Here is an 18,084-nt window from a genome sequence, read left to right as displayed (position 1 = left end):
GTGCCTGACCTCACAAATTAGCTTCCGAACGAATGGTCAAACATTCCCATAGACACCCTCCTAAACCTTCCCAGAAGAGTTGAAGCCGTTATAGCTGCAAAGGGTGGGCCAACTCAATATTGAACCTTAGAGACTAATGCCACGTACAGACGATCGGAAATTCCGACAACAAAACCGCGGATGTTGGCTCAAACTTGTCTTGCATACACATGGTCGCACAAATGTTGTCAGAAATTCCGAACGCCAAGAACGCGGTCACGTACAAGACGTACGACAGCGCTATTAAAGGGAAGTTTAATACCAGTCGTGTTAGTAGAAGTTTGGTGAGAGAGGATTCGCCTTGGGCTTTTCAGTCCGTTACAGCGTTACTAATGTGCTATCTCCATTACGAACGCTAGTTTTACCAGACCGAGCGCTTCCGTCTCGTACTCGATTCAGAGCATGCATGGAATTTTGTGCGTCGGAATTGGCTAGACACGATTGGGATTTCCGACAACATCTTTTGTTGTCGGAAATTTTGAGAACCAGCTCTCAAACATTTGTTATCGGAAATCCCAACAGCAAATGTCCGATGGAGCCTACACACGGTCGGGAATTTCCGACAACAAGCTCACATCGAACATTTTTTGTTGTATGTACGCGGCATAAGACTGGGATGCCAATAAAGTTCATATGTGCGTGTAAAGGCAGGTGTCCCAATACTTTTGGTTATATAGTGTACCTGAGGACTGTATTAAAAGTTTAAAAAAAATCATTACCCCTGTGACCGATGAAAGGCTACCACTCTTTGAATGTGCAAAATGAAAAAAAATAAAAAAAATAAAGAAGACCCGGCCAACCATCTCCACCGATAAACTGAATACCACTTTTTCCACGACACATCAATTTATAAACTAAGTATTTTCTTCCTACAGTTGTGTTCTGGATCAATAAGTTCTACTAGTAAAAAAACATCGTACATTTGTCAAAAGACTCGGCAGCTGCATTTCCTCTGATGTCCAAGTAGACTTCTTTCATCTGTAAAGCTTTTTTCTCAATCTGAAGTCAATGGAGGACGCTGTGCGGTGTGTGTTCTCTGATGTACAACAAGATCTCCTTTCTGAGTGAAAGATTTCCCGCACTCCGTACACGAATAAGGACGCTCACCCGTGTGAATTCTCTGGTGTTGTGAAAGGCTTCCTTTTTGAGCAAAAGATTTCCCGCACTCTGAACACGGATAAGGACACTCACCCGTGTGAATTCTCTGATGTGCAACAAGGACTCCTTTATATGTGAAAGATTTCCCGCACTCCGAACATGAATAAGGACGCTCACCTGTGTGAGTTCTCTGGTGTTGAACAAGGCTTTGATTGCGAGTGAAAGATTTCCCGCACTCTGAACATGAGTAAGGACGCTCTTCCGTGTGAATTCTTCGATGTCTAATAAGGTCTCCGTTATAGATGAAATATTTCCCACACTCTAAACATGAATAAGAACGCTCATCCTTGTGACTTCTCTGGTGTTTCTCAAGGCCTCCTTTTTTAAGGAAGGATTTCCCGCACTCTGAACATGAGTAAGGACGCTCATCCTTGTGAATTCTCTGGTGTTTATCAAGACCTCCTTTTTTAGTGAAAGATTTCCCGCACTGTGAACATGAATAAGGACGCTCACCTGTGTGAATTCTCTGATGATTAACAAGATCAGTTTTCTTTAGGAAATATTTCCCGCACACTGAACACTCAACCTTGTGAATTCTCTGATGTATTACAAAGTCTCCTTTAAAAGCAAAACATTTCCCGCACTCTGAACATGAATAAGGAAGGGCACGGTGTGAATACTCTGGTGTTCAACAAGTGCTCCTTTCCTATTGAAAGATTTCCCGCACTCTGAACATGAGAATTGATAGTCACCTCGGTGATCTCCTTCATGGGGTGAGGAAGATTCCTCGGGATTAGAAGGATCTGTTGATCTATCTGCAGTGTGAGATCTTACATGGATATTTACAATCATAGTATGTGATTGATGAGAAGATTCCCCCTGATCAGAGGGATCCATTGATGTCTCCGGACAGGAAGGTCTGTGATGTATATTTTGTGTATTTGGATTTCCTCCTGGAGGATCCTGTGTGATGACATTATCTTCTGACTTACAATCAGCAGATAATAGAAGATGTCTCTCCGAGGAATTCCTCACATCACATCCATCTGTTGGAAAGAAATGGATAAAAAAAAAAAGTCAGTAGTTCACAAATAACTTGAGTTCTTAGCTTTGTACAATATCTCCTCCTCACTTGTTGGGAACATGACGATATATTGAGGAATGGAGATGGACCTTTCATATGGTGTACAGTATCTCCTCCTCCTCATTTGTTGGGAACATGACATTATATTGAGGAATGGAGATGGACCTTTCATATGGTGTACAGTATCTCCTCCTCCTCATTTGTTGGGAACATGACATTATTGATCTTTGAGCCCTAATGTCTCCAAAAAAAAGGAGTGCCAGTCACTTGCCCAATGCTATCACATGGGGATTTATTAACCATTTGTAATAGGAAACAGGTAAAAATATATATATATTTAATTATAATAAAATGCCCCGTACACATGTGCAAATGCATGCTCTGGGTGTGCACACGTATGTAACCCTCGGGTACAACACACGCAAATGTCGGCGAGAAAGCAATAATTTTAACACCAGAGCTCCTGGTTATCTCAATAATGATGAGCTGGAAAGGCTATGAAATAGTCCACTATGGAGATTTTTTAGGTACTGTCCTTTTTTGCGATATCACAGGCGCACGCAATTTTAAGACTTGACATGTTTGGTATCTATTTACTCAACACAACCTTATATTTTACCAAAAAAAAAATGGCTAAATAAATTGTGTGTTTGCAGTAAAAAAAAAAAAAATTATTTCCTGAAACCTTGCGTTTAATAAACAGTTGTGCAACTATCATGAGACATAAAGATTTGTAACTATCTTCCTTTTTTATTATACAAAGTCTCTTGAGTTTAAATCATTTTATTGCCAAAAAAAATGATGATTTTTACCTGTGTGTAAGAAACTAAAACTGGTTAAACTTCAATCCTTATACTCAGAAGTAAAATTAGAAGTAAAATGAGATTGTGACCCGATTCTTCCATAGTGCCTATACTTACTTGTGTTGATAGGTAGAGACATTTCTTCCTCTTCACTTTTCATAATCATTCCAACCTCCTCCATGCACGGCTGATCACCCCCCACATACGTCTCTACTTCTTCTTTAACTTCAGATTTTATATTAATCCGTTTTTCACCCTGCACCAAAATAATAGAAAAAACATTTATTGGTTTGTGTAAAAGTTATACCATCTATAAACTATGGTATATTATACTGGAATTTACGCAGCTATAGCCGCTCTACTGGGAATAAAGGGGGGGCTCAGCGGCTTATAGTGGGACTGTGGACTGTAATGTGGTGGGCAAAATGGTACTAACTGAGGCTGGCTGGGTCAGTAATGGACACTAACACTGACACTAATACAGTGATCAGTGCTAGGTACTGTACACAGACACTGTACTAATGACACTGGCTGGGAAGAGATTAACATCTAGGGACAATCAAGGTGTTAATTGTGTGTCTAATAGGGTTGCACCGATACCACTTTAAGACTGTACCGATACTTTTTTTTAATGTTGTGTTTTTTTATTATTTGTTTTTTTTTATTATCAGCCCTGTTGGGGAGCTTTGGTGAGATATCAGGGGTCTAAACATACCCCTGATATCTCCCTTTTGAGACAGGGAAAGGGACTGGAAGACACAGATCCCCCAGTCCCTTTCCCTGTAGCATCAGCTGCACTGAAGATGAATGGACAGGAGACAGCGGCTCTGTCCATTCATAAACTGAAACATTGTAAACTCAGTTTATGATGCTCAGTTATGAGTGATCGCTGACTCTGTGCATTCAGAAAAGCTGGTAAATCACAGATTTACTGGCTGCTTCCTCCGCTTTCCATCCTGACAGATCCTGGAGTTACAAGCACCAATCCCCCAAGAGAGAAAGATCTCTATACAGGGAGATCGGTGCTTGTAACTCCCCCCACGCCGCACCAATCATCCCTGACTGCTCAGGTATCGGAGCATTTGCACCAGTACAAGTACAAATGCTCAGCATCATAATATCGGTGCAATCGTACTGTCTAACAATGTGAAATATGTGCTGCTTTTGCTATACTATTTGTTCTTCTCCCAAAGCAAAGAAGCAAGATCCACTGTTCCCTGTACACAGAGTCCTGTGCTTTGTAAACACAGAGCTCTGTGTGTGATTGGACAAAGCGATCAGCTGACTTCAGCCAAAATCATTGGCTGAAATCAGCTGCAAACTCGTGCAGGTATCCAATCACAGTAAGAGTCGGCAGAGGGCGCACAGACCCCAAAGTAGACAACTCAACTTTGATGTCCTTCAGATCTTTACCCTGAAGCCCAAATATGATAGAATGGGTTTGTAAAAAGAAACAAGAGATGACAGAAGAACGTTATCTCAAAATGCAGAATTCTGTTTGAGTTCTAGTTCCCACAGTTCAACCTACCTGATCATAGCATGCATAGTTTTGATCTTCCCGTGTAGAATCCCGGGAATACAGAGAACGGGGACATCTCTCTGGTGGGTTCCCATTACTGGATCCATCTGTAGGAAAACACACACACTGACTGAATACATTGTTTCTATGTGTTTATCAGATGATGGGGGATCTAGGTGGAGCCTCTGTACTGCTCTCTCCTTTACAATAATGTGCACCACCCTACAGTTTGGGCCCCACTGTTAGCTGGGAATACAGAGGACAGGGACATCTCTCTGATGGGTTCCCATTACTGGATCCATCTGTAGGAAACACACACACTGACTGAATACATTGTTTCTATGTGTTTATCAGATGATGGGGGATCTAGGTGGACTCTTCGTACTGCTCTCTCCTTTACAATAAAGTCTCCTCTTACCCGATGATGTGAGGGGTGGCTGATTGTCTATCATGACCTCCTCGTAGAGATAATAGGACTTGCTGGGAAGGTCTACAAATTTAATAGTTGACATATATACTTGGAAAATTTCTGTATTTAGTGTTCATTGCTCACCTGTCCTGATATCTACAGAAAATTTCCTCTTTTTTAGTTGTCATCATCATCCCAACTTCTCCGTTGACTCCTGATAACCATTACAGTCATCATTTCGTCCTCCTCTTTAACCTCAACTTTAACATACATCAGTTCTTCATGCTAAACCAACAGAAAGAAAGGAAACTTTAAAATGTGAGGACCAATAGGCTAAAAGAAGAGTATAATCTCATACGGTCTGAAGCCAATTTTATTTTAATTTTCATCTACCTGATCATGGTTGGAAAAGGAATTCTGGGAATGCTGAGACCAGCCCCTCCATAAACTGCTGAGCACCACTTATCAACATCTCTTCTTCTTCCTCTTTAATCTCAACTTTGATGTTTTTCAATTCATCGCCCTAAACCCCATAGGTGATAGAATACAAATGTAAAAGGAGCAAGAAATTCAAAGATTAAAATTATTGAGTTGTTCAGTCCCACCTACCTGATGATGGTGAGGGATGGTGTGATCTTCCTGTGTAGAATCCCGGGAATACCGAGGACGGAGACATCTCCCTGGTGGGTTCCCATACTGGACTCCATCTGTAGGCAAACACACACAATGACTGAATACATTGGGCCAGATTCAGGTAGAATCGCGGCGGCGTAACGTATCGTAGATACGTTACAACACCGCCGAAATTTTTCAATCGCAAGTGCCTGATTCACCAAGCCACTTGCGTGAAAAATTACGCCGGCGGCCTCCGGCGTAAAGCCCGCGTTATTAATGGGCGTTGTGCCGTTTTAAAATTAGGCGCACTCCCCCGCGCGGACCTACTGGCGCATGCTCCGTTGCGAAATACCCGCCGTGCTTTGGCGCGCTAGTGAGCTGGTCATTTTTTTTAACGGCGACGCGCGTCAGCGTATGTTCCGTATTCCCGGACGGCTTTACGCAAACGGCTGAGAATTTTTAATTTCGGACGCGGGTAACGACGGCACTACTTGTATACAGCATACGTTTGCTGTGTAAAGTTACGGCAAACCAAAAACGACGACTAACTTTGCGGACGGGGAAACTAGACTAGCGGCGACGTAGCGAACGTGAGAAATCCTTCGTGGATCGCCGTAACTCCTAATTTGCATACCCGACGCTGGTTTACGACGCAAACTCCCCCCCCCAGCGGCGGCCGCGGTACTGCATCTAAGATCCGACAGTGTAAAACAATTACACCTGTCGTATCTTAGGGATATCTATGCGTAACGGATTCTATGAATCAGTCGCATAGATACTCTGAGAGATACGGACGGAGTATCTGAGATACTCCGTCGTATCTCGCTGTGAATCTGGCCCCTTGTTTCTATGTGTTTATCAGATGATGGGGGATCTAGGTGGAGCCTCCGTACTGCTCTCTCCTTTACAATAAAGTCTCCTCTTACCCGGTGATGTGAGGGGCGGCTGATTCTCCAATCATGACGTCCTTATAGAGATCATTGTGTCCTTCTAAATACTCCCACTCCTCCATGATAAATAGACAGTGACATCTGACACCTTATAGGAACCTGACACACACAATGATACAGTCACCATCCAGACACATCCCTTGTCTGTTACTGGATAATGTCCCAGAATTCCCGGCACCGCTCACCTCTCCTGCCAGCAGCTTAATAATCTTGTAGTGACTTCTAGAATTTTCTTAAAACAGTTTCTCTTGAAGAGCTCCAAAGTTTTCTCTCAACTTCCTCATAACTCACCTCTCACCCAGAACTTCCTTCTCAGTCTGCTATATGACTTCCTGTTTATGTTACCTCACTTCCTGTCTATATATCACTTCCTGTCTGTACATCACTTCCTCCTCATTTGTGGTATCACTTCCTGTGTCTGTACAATCACAGTATCCCTGTCTCTGTGTTCCACTCCATATGGTTTGTTTGAAAAGATCTCCACCTTGAGAGTAATGTTATTATAGGGGGAGTCCCGTCTATTTTCAGTATGTGAATATTATAAGATAACAATGTGAGGCTTAACAATAATAAGAATCGACCAGATCCTGTAACTATCTTAAATAAATTGCTGGTAAAAGCACAGAAAATAAATTATGTTTATTGCCACATTTTCCTTTACATAATTGTATACATTTTACTTGCATTGTGTGTTTATGTGTTCTGTAAGGCCTTGTACACACGATCAGTCCAAACTGATGAAAACGGACTGAAGTTCAGTTTCATCGGATCCAAACTGACCGTATGTAGGCCCCATCGGTCTGTGTCCTTCGGTCCAAAAACAGAGAACTTGCTTTAAAATTGGGACCGATGGACGCCTAACCGATAGGTCAAAACCGATGGTTAGTATGCAAAAGCATCGGTTCCAAACCTGCGCATGCTCAGAATCAAGTCGACGCATGCATGGAAGCATTGAACTTAATTTTTTCTGCACGTCGTTGTGTTTTACGTCACCTGCGTTGGACTCGATCGTTTTTTTTGAACTGATGGTGTGTAGGCACATCAGACCATCAGTCAGCTTCATCGGTTAAACGATGAAACGGACCTTCAGTCGTATTCATCAGTTTGGACTGATCGTGAGTACAGGGCCTTAGAGTCTCATTTGATCCTGTGTAATAAAGGAGTATTCTATGAGTAGAAGGAATATGGCATACATGTGTGGTGTATACGCAAGTAGGCTTTAGACCCCATACACACTATTAGATTTTATGCAGATTTTTTTCTTCAGATTTACCACAACCATATAATATGAGGTCAAACATAAGAGTTTCAATTTGTATGCATCAGGGAGGCCCTTGCACTACATGGTTTTGGTCAATCTGAAGACAAAATTCTGCAGAAAATCTAATAGTGTGTATGGGGGTCTCAGACTCTATTATACCACACCAGTATTCAGTGTGACCTAAACACCCCCCACTTTTGGCGCAGGCGCACCACAGATCCTCTTCTCCCTTGGGTGCCACTCTTACTAGAATTCTGAAGTCGGAAGGTTTACCCTGTTATGCAATTCTTTATGTAACTGTTTGAAAATGAGTGCAGAACAATACAGTGGAGCACTGCTACCCAACCTAGTCCTCATTACCCCAAAGGTTATGTTTTCAGGATTTCCTTCACCTTGCACAGGAAAATTAAAACTATGTCAATGGCTCTGAGTATTCATAACACTTATTGTATCTAAGGGAAATTCCAAAACATGCCCTGTGGGGGTATACTAAGTACCGAAGCTTGGAACTGTGATGTAGAAAGTCACGAGTGTGCTGAAATAAACAACCACGTGGGCAGAACACGCAGTAGTCATAGTAGAATAAATGGTTCTAAATTTAGGATGATTGGTCCATAAACCATAGCAAACATGACTATGGAGGACGAAGCCGGACATGACAGGTGGTTATCTTATTACCTCCTCTTCTGACTGATCCAGCAATCATCCAAACTTGAACTTCCTGTCTGTGTTACAAGTGAGATTTCCTATCGAATATAAAAATGTAGTCCATATGTTAAATATTTACAGGCATATAGTGTGTCTATAAACAGTTTATTATACTGTATATATCATTGAAAAAATAAGGTCGTACTCGCAGGGCTAGCAATGTGAACACTCATTGCTAAAGTTTCAGTCAATGTTTCAATGAGGATCTGACAGCTTCCCCCCACCATCCACACTACCTTCTCCGACAGCTCTCCTCCACCATCCACACTACATTCTCCGACAGCTCTCCTCCCACCATCCACACTACATTCTCCGACATCTCTCCTCCACCATCCACACTACATTCTCCTACAGCTCTCCTCCCACCATCCACACTACATTCTCCGACAGCTCTCCTCCACCATCCACACTACATTCTCCTACAGATCTCCTCCCACCATCCACCTACATTCTACGACAGCTCTCCTCCCACCATCCACCTACATTCTACGACAGCTCTCCTCCCACCATCCACACTACATTCTCCGACAGCTCTCCTCCACCATCCACACTACATTCTCCGACAGCTCTCCACCATCCACACTACATTCTCCGACATCTCTCCTCCACCATCCACACTACATTCTCCGACAGCTCTCCTCCACCATCCACACTACATTCTCCGACAGCTCTCCCAGACCATCCACACTACATTCTCCGACAGCTCTCCCCCCCATCCACACTACATTCTCCGAAAGTACTCTCTCCACCATCCACACTACATTCTCCGACAGTACTCCTCCACCATCCACACTACATTCTCTGACAGCTCTCCTTCACCATCCACACTACATTCTCCGACAGCTCTCCTCCCACCATCCACACTACATTCTCCGACAGCTCTCCTCCACCATCCACACTACATTCTCCAACAACTCTCCCCCACCATCCACACTACATTTTCTTACAGCTCTCACCCACATTCATTTTTTGACAGCTCACTCATCCCTGTCTGCAGTAACTTATTTTGCCAACTTCTTCCAACACGTCTACAGCAGCATTTCTCTTGAGTGGTCTTGAATGGTGATTTTACCCAATGGCTGGACTTTTCCCAATAGAAGTAGAAAATGTCCTGTGTAAATGGATGTAATCAATGCCCCATAATTGGTGTCAGTGGGAGTAATAGTGACTTGTATCAGTAGAAGGAATAGTGCCCCATAGTTGGTGTCAGGCAGAGGAAAAGTGCCCCAAGGGCCGGATAAGGGCAAGCAAAGGGCCACATCCCGGCCTTTGGGCCGCAGTTTGTAGACCATAGGGTTAGATCCATATTCAATTTTTCCATCAGAAGCCAAAAACAAAAAGTCCACATGGAGTCTCAGTTATTGTAACTGCACTTTATTGTCTATGTATTTCTACAATTGCTTGTTCTTTGTTGTTGTAATGATAATATATTACTTGTATTGTCACAATTACTAGTTTGCTACCCACAGATTGGACAATTTACATTGCTAGCTATTGCAAGTGTTAATGCCGCATACACACGATTAGAATTTCCGACAAGAAAAGTTTGATGTGAACTTTTGGTCGGAAATTCCGACCGTGTGTAGGCCGGATCTGACTTTTTCTGTCGGAATTTCCGACAGCAAAAATGTGAGAGCTGGTTCTCAAATTTTCCGACGGGAAAAGTTCTTGTCTGAAATTCCAATCATCTGCATGCAATTGCGACGTGCCAAAAAAAACACGCATGCTCAGAATCACGCAGAAGAGCCGAACTGCCTATTGGACTTCATTGATCTCGGTTCGTCGCACGTCTTGCATTCTTAGCAGTCGGAATTTCCGACAAGATTTGTGTGACCGTGTGTATGCAACACAAGTTTGAGCCAACATTCCATCCACAGTTTTCTTGTCGGAATTTCCGATCGTGCGTACACGGCATTAGATTAGCTCAGTCCTGGTTCAAATGAGGACTGTTTGGCTATAATTTATCCCTTATGGATATAGAACTATTAAACCACCACCCTAAAAACTCAAATATTTTCACTACGCCCCCAATGTATGGTGATGTGCACTGTACAAAACTTGGCCTATCTGCCCCCCTTGGACAATCTGAAGCTCAACATTTTTTTATTTTTCCCTGGTATGCTTATGTCTCTGTGTACTCCTGTAACCTATTATGAGTTACTACTACTGTCCATGTTGTATTTGTATAAAATGTGGGGGGCAGAAACTGTAGCAGGAACATCCCACCATTGGAGTCTCCAAAGAATACAAGAAGTGAAGATGACTTGGTCCATCCATCGCCACTTATGAACTGAATACCACTTCTTCCAAGACTCACCCCTTTATAACCTAATTATTTTCTTCCTACAGTTGTGTTCTGGATCAATAAGTTCCACCATCGTATGTTTGTCAGAATTGGCTGGTGAATTTCCTCCGATGTCTAAATAGACTTCTTCTATCTGTAGAACGTTCCCGTAGTTTGAATGAAATCAAGGAAGGTTTGCAGTGTGAGTTGATGTGCAACAACTTCTTTCTGAATGAAAGATCTCCCGCACTCCGTACACGAATAAGGACGCTCCCCCGTGTGAATTCTCTGGTGTTTTGCAAGGTTCCCTTTCTGAGTGAAAGATTTCCCGCACTCCGAACATGAATAAGGACGCTCACCCGTGTGAATTCTCTGATGTTCAACAAGGACTCCTTTCACGGTGAAAGATTTCCAACACACAGAACATGAATAAGGACGCTCCCCTGTATGAATTCTCTGGTGCTTTAAAAGGTCTTCTTCAAAAGAGAAAGATTTCCCGCACACTGAACATGAATAAGGACGCTCACCCGTGTGACTTCTCTGGTGTTTAACAAGGCCTTCTTTCTGAGTGAAAGATTTCCCACACTCTGTGCATGAATGTTCACCTGTGTGGAGTCTCTGGTGTGCAACTAGGTCTCCTTTATGAATGAAAGATTTCCCACTCTGAACAAGAATAAGGACGCTCACCCGTGTGAACTCTCTGATGTTTTCCAAAGACTCTTTTATGAGTGAAAGATTTCCCGCACTCTGAACATGAATAAGGGCGCTCACCCGTGTGAATTCTCTGGTGTGCAGCAAGGCCTTCTTTACGAGTGAAAGATCTCCCACACTCTGAGCATGCATAAGGACGCTCACCGCGTGTGCATCTCTGGTGTGTATCCAAGCCTCCTTTATGAGTGAAAGATTTCCCGCACTCTGAACACGAATAGGGACGCTCACTCGTGTGAATTCTCATATGCGTATCAAGGCCTCCTTTAAGAGTGAAAGATTTCCCGCACTCTGAGCATGAATAAGGACGCACTCCTGTGTGAATTCTCTGATGATTGACAAGGTTATCTTTCCTTTTGAAAGATTTCCCACACTCTGAGCATGAATAAGGACAGTCAATAGTATGTGATTGATAAGAAGATTCCCCCTGATCAGAGGGATCCATTGATGTCTCCGGACAAAGGTCTGTGATGTATATTTTGTGTATTTGGATTTCCTCCTGGAGGATCCTGTGTGATGACATTATCTTCTGACTTACAATCAGCAGATGATAGAAGATGTCTCTCCGAGGAATTCCTCACATCACATCCATCTGTTGGAAAGAAATAAAATAAAATATAAGAAAGTCAGTAGATGACCAAAAATAGCTTCTCCTGCTCCTAGATAGGCCTCGGGCAGCCTAGCAGCCAGATGTCCTAGGAATAGGCCTCATGCTTCTGGTCTAGCAGTCCGGAGGAAGCATAACACACGTCCACCCAGACAGCCATCCAGGTGGCACAGAACAACGATCACCTGACTCCACCCAAATAAATAGGCTCTCCCAGCAGGCCAAGGGACTAAAGAAACCCCCCCAATTGGCTGAGACACCCCATCCATTCATAACTTGACCTTGCTAAGCCCTTGTCTATCTAATGTCACCAGCATAATGCCACCTAACAACAGAAGAGAGAAGTTGCAGCAAGTCCAGAACTAGAGAGGAATCAGTGGATCTACTAACAATTAACCAGGGCAACTACTACCTGGCAAACTAAATTTACTTAGAAACCCTGCCTAAACACTAGGGTGCTACAATATAGATGCTACATCATTTGTTGGGAACATGACGTTATATTGAGCAAAGGAGATGGACCTTTCATATGGTGTACAGTATCTCCTCCTCATTTGTTGGGAACATGACATTATATTGAGGAATGGAGATGGTCCTTTCATATGGTGTACAGTATCTCCTCCTCATTTGTTGAGAACATGACGTTATATTGAAGAATGGAGATGGACCTTTCATATGGTGTACAGTATCTCCTCCTCATTTGTTGGGAACATGACGTTATATTGAAGAATGGAGATGGACCTTTCATATGGTGTACAGTATCTCCTCCTCATTTGTTGGGAACATGACGTTATATTGAGGAATGGAGATGGACCTTTCATATGGTGTACAGTATCTCCTCCTCATTTGTAGGGAACATGACGCTGTATTGAGGAATGGAGATCAACATCACTTGATATCTGCACGCCCCAAACCCAGAAGGTGGCTGATCAAGTACACGTATGTGATCGTGGCTGCACCTGCTGCTGCTTGCAGTATACTGTATGTAGTGTGGCGGGTTGGCAGGTGGTTAAACTACAATCCTTATAGAAGTAAAATGAGACTGTGACCTGTTTCTTCCACAGTGCCTATACTTACTTGAGTTGATAGCTGGAGAATTTCCATCCTCTTCACTCTTCATAATGATCCCAACCTCCTCGGTGAATGGCTGATCACCCCCCACATACGTCTCTAATTCTTCTTCTTCTTTAACCTCAACTTTTATATTAATCTGTTCTTCACCCTAAACCCCAAAATAATAGAAAACTTCTATTAAAGTCAAACTCCAAGCCTATATAAAAGACACAAATGACAGCAATTCTGTAATCAATAATGCATTGTTAAATGTATTTTCTTTTTATAAATGTAAGCAAGTACCTGAATGGGAGCTGGTATCAGGCTCTTGCAGTACCTGTACATAAGAGCTCAGACAGGAAAGCCTTGTAAAAACCGCCGTTCTTTTGAATGGCACGAACGCGGTGACGTCATGGACTACAACGAGCATGCGCTTGTCACATTCGATGCCGTCGTCGCCATCTTGCTTCACCCTACCTATGCCTTGGAAGCTACTGCGCATGTGACAAAGTCACTTCGAGCATGCGCGGGTTTCCTTGGAGGCAGGTAAGTATACAGACGCTCGGGTTTCTCGGCAGGAAAACGCTGCAGAGAATCACGCAGAGAAAATAGAGAGCAGGTAAAAAGAAAAAAGAAAAAAAAATGCAGACATTTGCGCCGATTATCGCACATGCACAGTAGTGGTGGCTGCGCGCCGGGTGCCACCCATAATGGTGTCATCCTGGTCAAGGTCCTGCCCACCTCCTCTCATTTCAGAGCCGCAATCTCACTGTGTCGGGGAGATGAATTGTCCGGGTCGTAGTAACAATGTCCCATCTCCTGTGATAGATGGCACACTGATCCAATGGCGTGACATCGAATCAGTGTGACGTGATCACAGGAGGTGAGACATTGTTACTGTGGCCCAGGCAATTCAAATCCAGCTCCGTGACATCGCTGCTCTGATCCGGGCACAAGCAGGCTGCATCTCCTGGGCACTGGCAGGCTGCATCCACAGGCACTGGTGAGCCTGCATCTGATAGGCACAGGCAGGCTGCATATGACAAACACTGGTAAGGCTGCATTTGATGGACACTGGAGAGGCTTGATTTCTTGTATCATGCCTGCAGTCTCTGACCATCTCCTGTATAATGTCTGCTAGAGGTGCATCAAATGGAAATTTTGCTAATAAAATTAGCAGTGTGTTTAAGTTTAAGCAGGAGCTTGCAAACATGATACAAGAAATTGTTAGAGACTGAGGACATGATACAAGAGATAGTTAGAGACTGTGTACCTGATAAAAGAGATGGTCAGAGACTGCGGAACTAATAAAAGAGATGGTCAGAGACTGTGGACATGATACAGGAGATTGTTAGAGACTGTGTACCTGATAAAAGAGATGGTCAGAGACTGCGGAACTAATAAAAGAGATGGTCAGAGACTGTGGACGTGATACAAAAGATGGTCAGAGACTGTGGACATGATACAAGAGATGGTCAGAGACTGTGGACATGATACAAGAGATGGTCAGAGACTGTGAACATGATACAAGAGATGGTTAGAGACTAAGGACTGCATTTTTCTTGCTTTGTTTGCACTAAAGGTGCCAATAACGGCAAACAATAAAATCAGTTTCGGTTTTCGGCCTAGTGCATCCTTCATTTTCGGCACCAAAATTTCCATTTGATGCACCCCTTTTATGAACCTTTTATTTCAATGACAAACATTGAAAATATATTGAGGTCTACAGGCCCATCTACCTGATGATGGTGAGGGATGGTGTGATCTTCCTGTGTGGAATCCCAGGAATACAAAGGATCTCCCTCCTCCATAGACTGCTGATCCTCAAACATTTCTTCTTTTTTCACTTTAACTTCAATGTATTTCAGTTCTTCACCCTAAACCCCAAATATGATAGAACAGATTTGTAAAAAGAAACAAGAGATGACAGAAGAATGTTATCTCAAAGGATATAATTCTATTTGCGTTCTAGTTGCTCAGTCCCACCTACCTCATCATGGTGAGTGATGCTGTGATCTTCCTCAATTGACTGCTGATCTCCGTGCACCAATGTCTCTTCTTCTGCCTCTTTAATCTCAGCTTTGGTGTCTTTCACTTCTTCATCCTAAACCCCAAAGATGATTGAATACATTATTTTTTAAAAAGGAAGGTGTTACAGTATTTCCTCTTTTACATCTGTATGCTCAGTTCCATCTACCTGCTGATGGTGAGGGATGGTGTGTTCATCGTGTGTGGAATCACGGGAATACAGAGGACCTCCCTCCTCCATAGACTGCTGATCCCCACTCATCAACGTCTCTTCTTCCTCTTTAATCTCAGCTTTGATGTGTTTTAGTTCTTCACCCTAAACCCCAAAGATGATAGAATATATGCGTGAAAAGGAACAAGAGATTACGTAAAAGAAAGTTCTTTCGTAGCTTAGAATTTTGTTCTGGTTGCTCAGTCCCACCTACCTGATGATGGTGAGGGATGGTGTGACCTTCCTGTGTGGAATCCCGGGAATACAGAGGACGGGGAGATCTCTCTGGTGGGTTCCCATTACTGGATCCATCTGTAGAAAACACACACACTGAATACATTGTCTCTATTGCCGCGTACACACAATCGGAATTTCCGACAACAAATGTTTAATGTGAGCTTTTGGTTGGATATTCTGACCGTGTGTAGGCTCCATTGGACATTTGATGTCGGAATTTCTGACAACAAATGTTTGAGAGCTGGTTCTTAATTTTTCCGACAACGAAAGTTCTTGTCGGAAATTCCGATCGTGTGTATCCAATTCCGACGCACAAAAATCCTACGCATGCTCGGAAACAATTCGACACATGCTCGGAATCATTGAACTTCATTTTTCTCCGCTCGTTGTAGTATTGTATGTCACCGCGTTCTTGGCGATCGGATTTTCCGACAACATTTGTGTGACCGTGTATATGCAAGACAAGTTTTAGCCAACATCCGTTGAAAAAACAATACACGGTTTTGTTGTCGGAATGTCCGATCGTGTATATGCGGCATAAGAGGTGTATTTACTAAAGCTAGAGAGGGCAACATTTAGTCACAACTCTGCAGAGAAACCAAGCAGATTCTAACCTCAGCTTGTTTAATCAAGCTTTAGCAATAAAACCTGAAAGCCGATTGGTCTCTCTGCAAAATTGTGACTAAGTTTGTCCTTTCTACCTTTAATAATTAGACCCCTATGTGTTTATCAGATGATGGTGGAGCCTCCGTACTGCTCTCTCCTTTACAATAAAGTCTCCTCTTACCCGGTGATGTGAGGGGCGGCTGATTCTCCATCATGACGTCCTTGTAGAGATCCTTGTGTCCTTCTAAATACTCCCACTCCTCCATGGAGAAATAGACAGTGACATCCTGACACCTTATAGGAACCTGACACACACAATGATACAGTCACCATCCAGACACATCCCTTGTCTGTTACTGGATAATGTCCCAGAATTCCCGGCACCGCTCACCTCTCCTGTCAGCAGATCAATGATCTTCTTGGTGACTTCTAGAATCTTCTCTTCCTCACAGCTTACTGCTCTCATCTAGAATTTCCTTTTTACATCACTTCCTGTTCATATATATTTTTCACTTCCTCTCTGCACCTGACATCGCTTCCTCCCCATTTGTGGTATTACTTTCTGTTTCGGACTTCCTGTGTGTGTATATAATCACACTCTTCCTGTCTCTGTGGCTCACCAAGAATTGGGTTCCACTCAACAAAAGATCTCCACCTTGACAGCAATGTCATTAAAAGGGGAAGTCCTGTCTATTTTCAGTATGTGAATATTCCAAGATAAATCTGCAATGGTTAAAAAAATAATGTAAAAAAAGAAAATTATTATGAAGGCAGAAAGTTCAAAATTGAATCTAAATAAACTGAGTAAGAGCTGCTGGCAACAACACAACAGGACAGTTGGTGATAGAAATAAAAATTACTATACAGGATTTATATAACGCCAACGTTTACGCATCGCTTAAAGCGGATGTCCGCTGAAAAAAAAAAATATTAATAGCCAGCAGCTACAAATGCTGCAGCTGCTGACTTTTAATATCAGCACACTTACCTGTCCTGGAGTCAAGCGCCGTCCGCAGCAGAGGACCCCCCCGCCATCCTTGGTGAGGGAACCAGGAAGTGAAGCGCTCCGGGTTCACTGCCCGGATCACTACGGCGCATGCGCGAGTCGCACTGCGCCTGCTGATTGGCTCCCACTGTGTTCTGAGAGCCGAGTGTTCCCAGAACACAACAGGGACGGGAGGTGACGTCTTACCCGCAGTCTACCTGAAGACTGCGTGGCCGGAAGTGGGTGCAAATACCTGTCTTTAGACAGGTATCTGCACCTCCCTCCCCCTGAAAGGTGTCAAATGTGACACCGGAGGGGGGAAGGGTTCTGATCAGCGGGAGTTCCACTTTAGGTTGGTGCTCCGCTTTAACAAAATGAAGGCGGGCATTACAGTTACATTACAATTTGGTACAAGAGAAATCCGAGGACCTTGCACGTTAGAGCTTACAATCTAGGAGGGTGGGTCAATTGATACAAAAGGTAATAGCGGTGGGGGATGAGCTGATGGAGAAAGAAAAACAGTGTATTAGTTAGAAGCAGGATAAAATTGTTTGAAGAGAAGGGTTTTCAGGGGGTTGTCTAAAGATGAATAGATTAGGATACAGTTATGTCACGTACACACGACTGTTTTTCGGGTTCTAAAAAATGACGTTTTTTTTATTTCATTAAAAACGATCATGTGTGGGCTCCAGAGCATTTTTCATGATCTAAAAAATGGGCATTAAAAATTTCGAACATGCTCTATTTTTTCACAACGTTTTTAAGGTTGTAAAAAATGGTCGTGTGTGGGCTTTAACGGTGTGAAAATACCGTGCATGCTCAGAAGCAAGTTACGAGACGGGAGCGCTCGTTCTGGTAAAACTACCGTTCGTAATGGAG

General features: G+C 43.1%; 2 protein-coding genes and 1 long non-coding RNA gene across 4 annotated transcripts; all 3 read right to left on the bottom strand.

Annotated features, from left to right (window-relative positions):
* Positions 1-1,020: 1,020 nt before the first annotated feature.
* LOC120910193 (zinc finger protein 154-like) lies at positions 1,021-1,741 on the bottom strand (the record flags this gene model as incomplete). Its single annotated transcript, XM_040322077.1, has 1 exon — positions 1,021-1,741. A coding segment is annotated over one exon (708 nt), but the record flags the coding sequence as incomplete, so codon positions are not given.
* On the bottom strand, positions 1,728-13,483 carry LOC120910544 (zinc finger protein 814-like). Its single transcript, XM_040322299.1, has 3 exons — positions 13,442-13,483; positions 13,163-13,307; positions 1,728-2,183 (listed from the first exon to the last, which is right to left on the bottom strand). Exons 1-3 carry the CDS (start codon positions 13,481-13,483, stop codon positions 1,744-1,746), a joined length of 627 nt encoding a protein of 208 aa, XP_040178233.1. The 3' UTR covers positions 1,728-1,743.
* LOC120910240 lies at positions 4,613-5,704 on the bottom strand. 2 transcript variants are annotated; one of them, XR_005741444.1, is made up of 4 exons: positions 5,562-5,704; positions 5,346-5,475; positions 5,097-5,237; positions 4,613-4,650 (listed from the first exon to the last, which is right to left on the bottom strand). It is a non-coding gene; the product is annotated as an uncharacterized LOC120910240 (long non-coding RNA). The 2 variants fall into 2 exon arrangements; XR_005741445.1 differs by lacking the exon at positions 4,613-4,650 and adding an exon at positions 4,818-4,845.
* Positions 13,484-18,084: the final 4,601 nt, after the last annotated feature.

This window comes from Rana temporaria, chromosome 8 (genome assembly GCF_905171775.1).
Source record: "Rana temporaria chromosome 8, aRanTem1.1, whole genome shotgun sequence".
NCBI classification, from domain to species: domain Eukaryota; kingdom Metazoa; phylum Chordata; class Amphibia; order Anura; family Ranidae; genus Rana; species Rana temporaria.
Note: the sequence above shows the minus strand (reverse complement) of the source record. Positions and strands in the feature narration are given on the sequence as shown.

Excerpts from the sequence above, each read along its gene's own strand:
- LOC120910544 (XM_040322299.1), bottom strand. The coding sequence starts at position 13,483 with ATGTACAGGTACTGCAAGAGCCTGATACCAGCTCCCATTCAG. Across the intron at positions 13,308-13,441 it reads TGATACCAGCTCCCATTCAG|GGTGAAGAACAGATTAATAT; the intron begins GTACTTGCTTAC and ends TTTGGGGTTTAG. Across the intron at positions 2,184-13,162 it reads TTCTCCAGCTATCAACTCAA|ATGGATGTGATGTGAGGAAT; the intron begins GTAAGTATAGGC and ends TCTTTCCAACAG.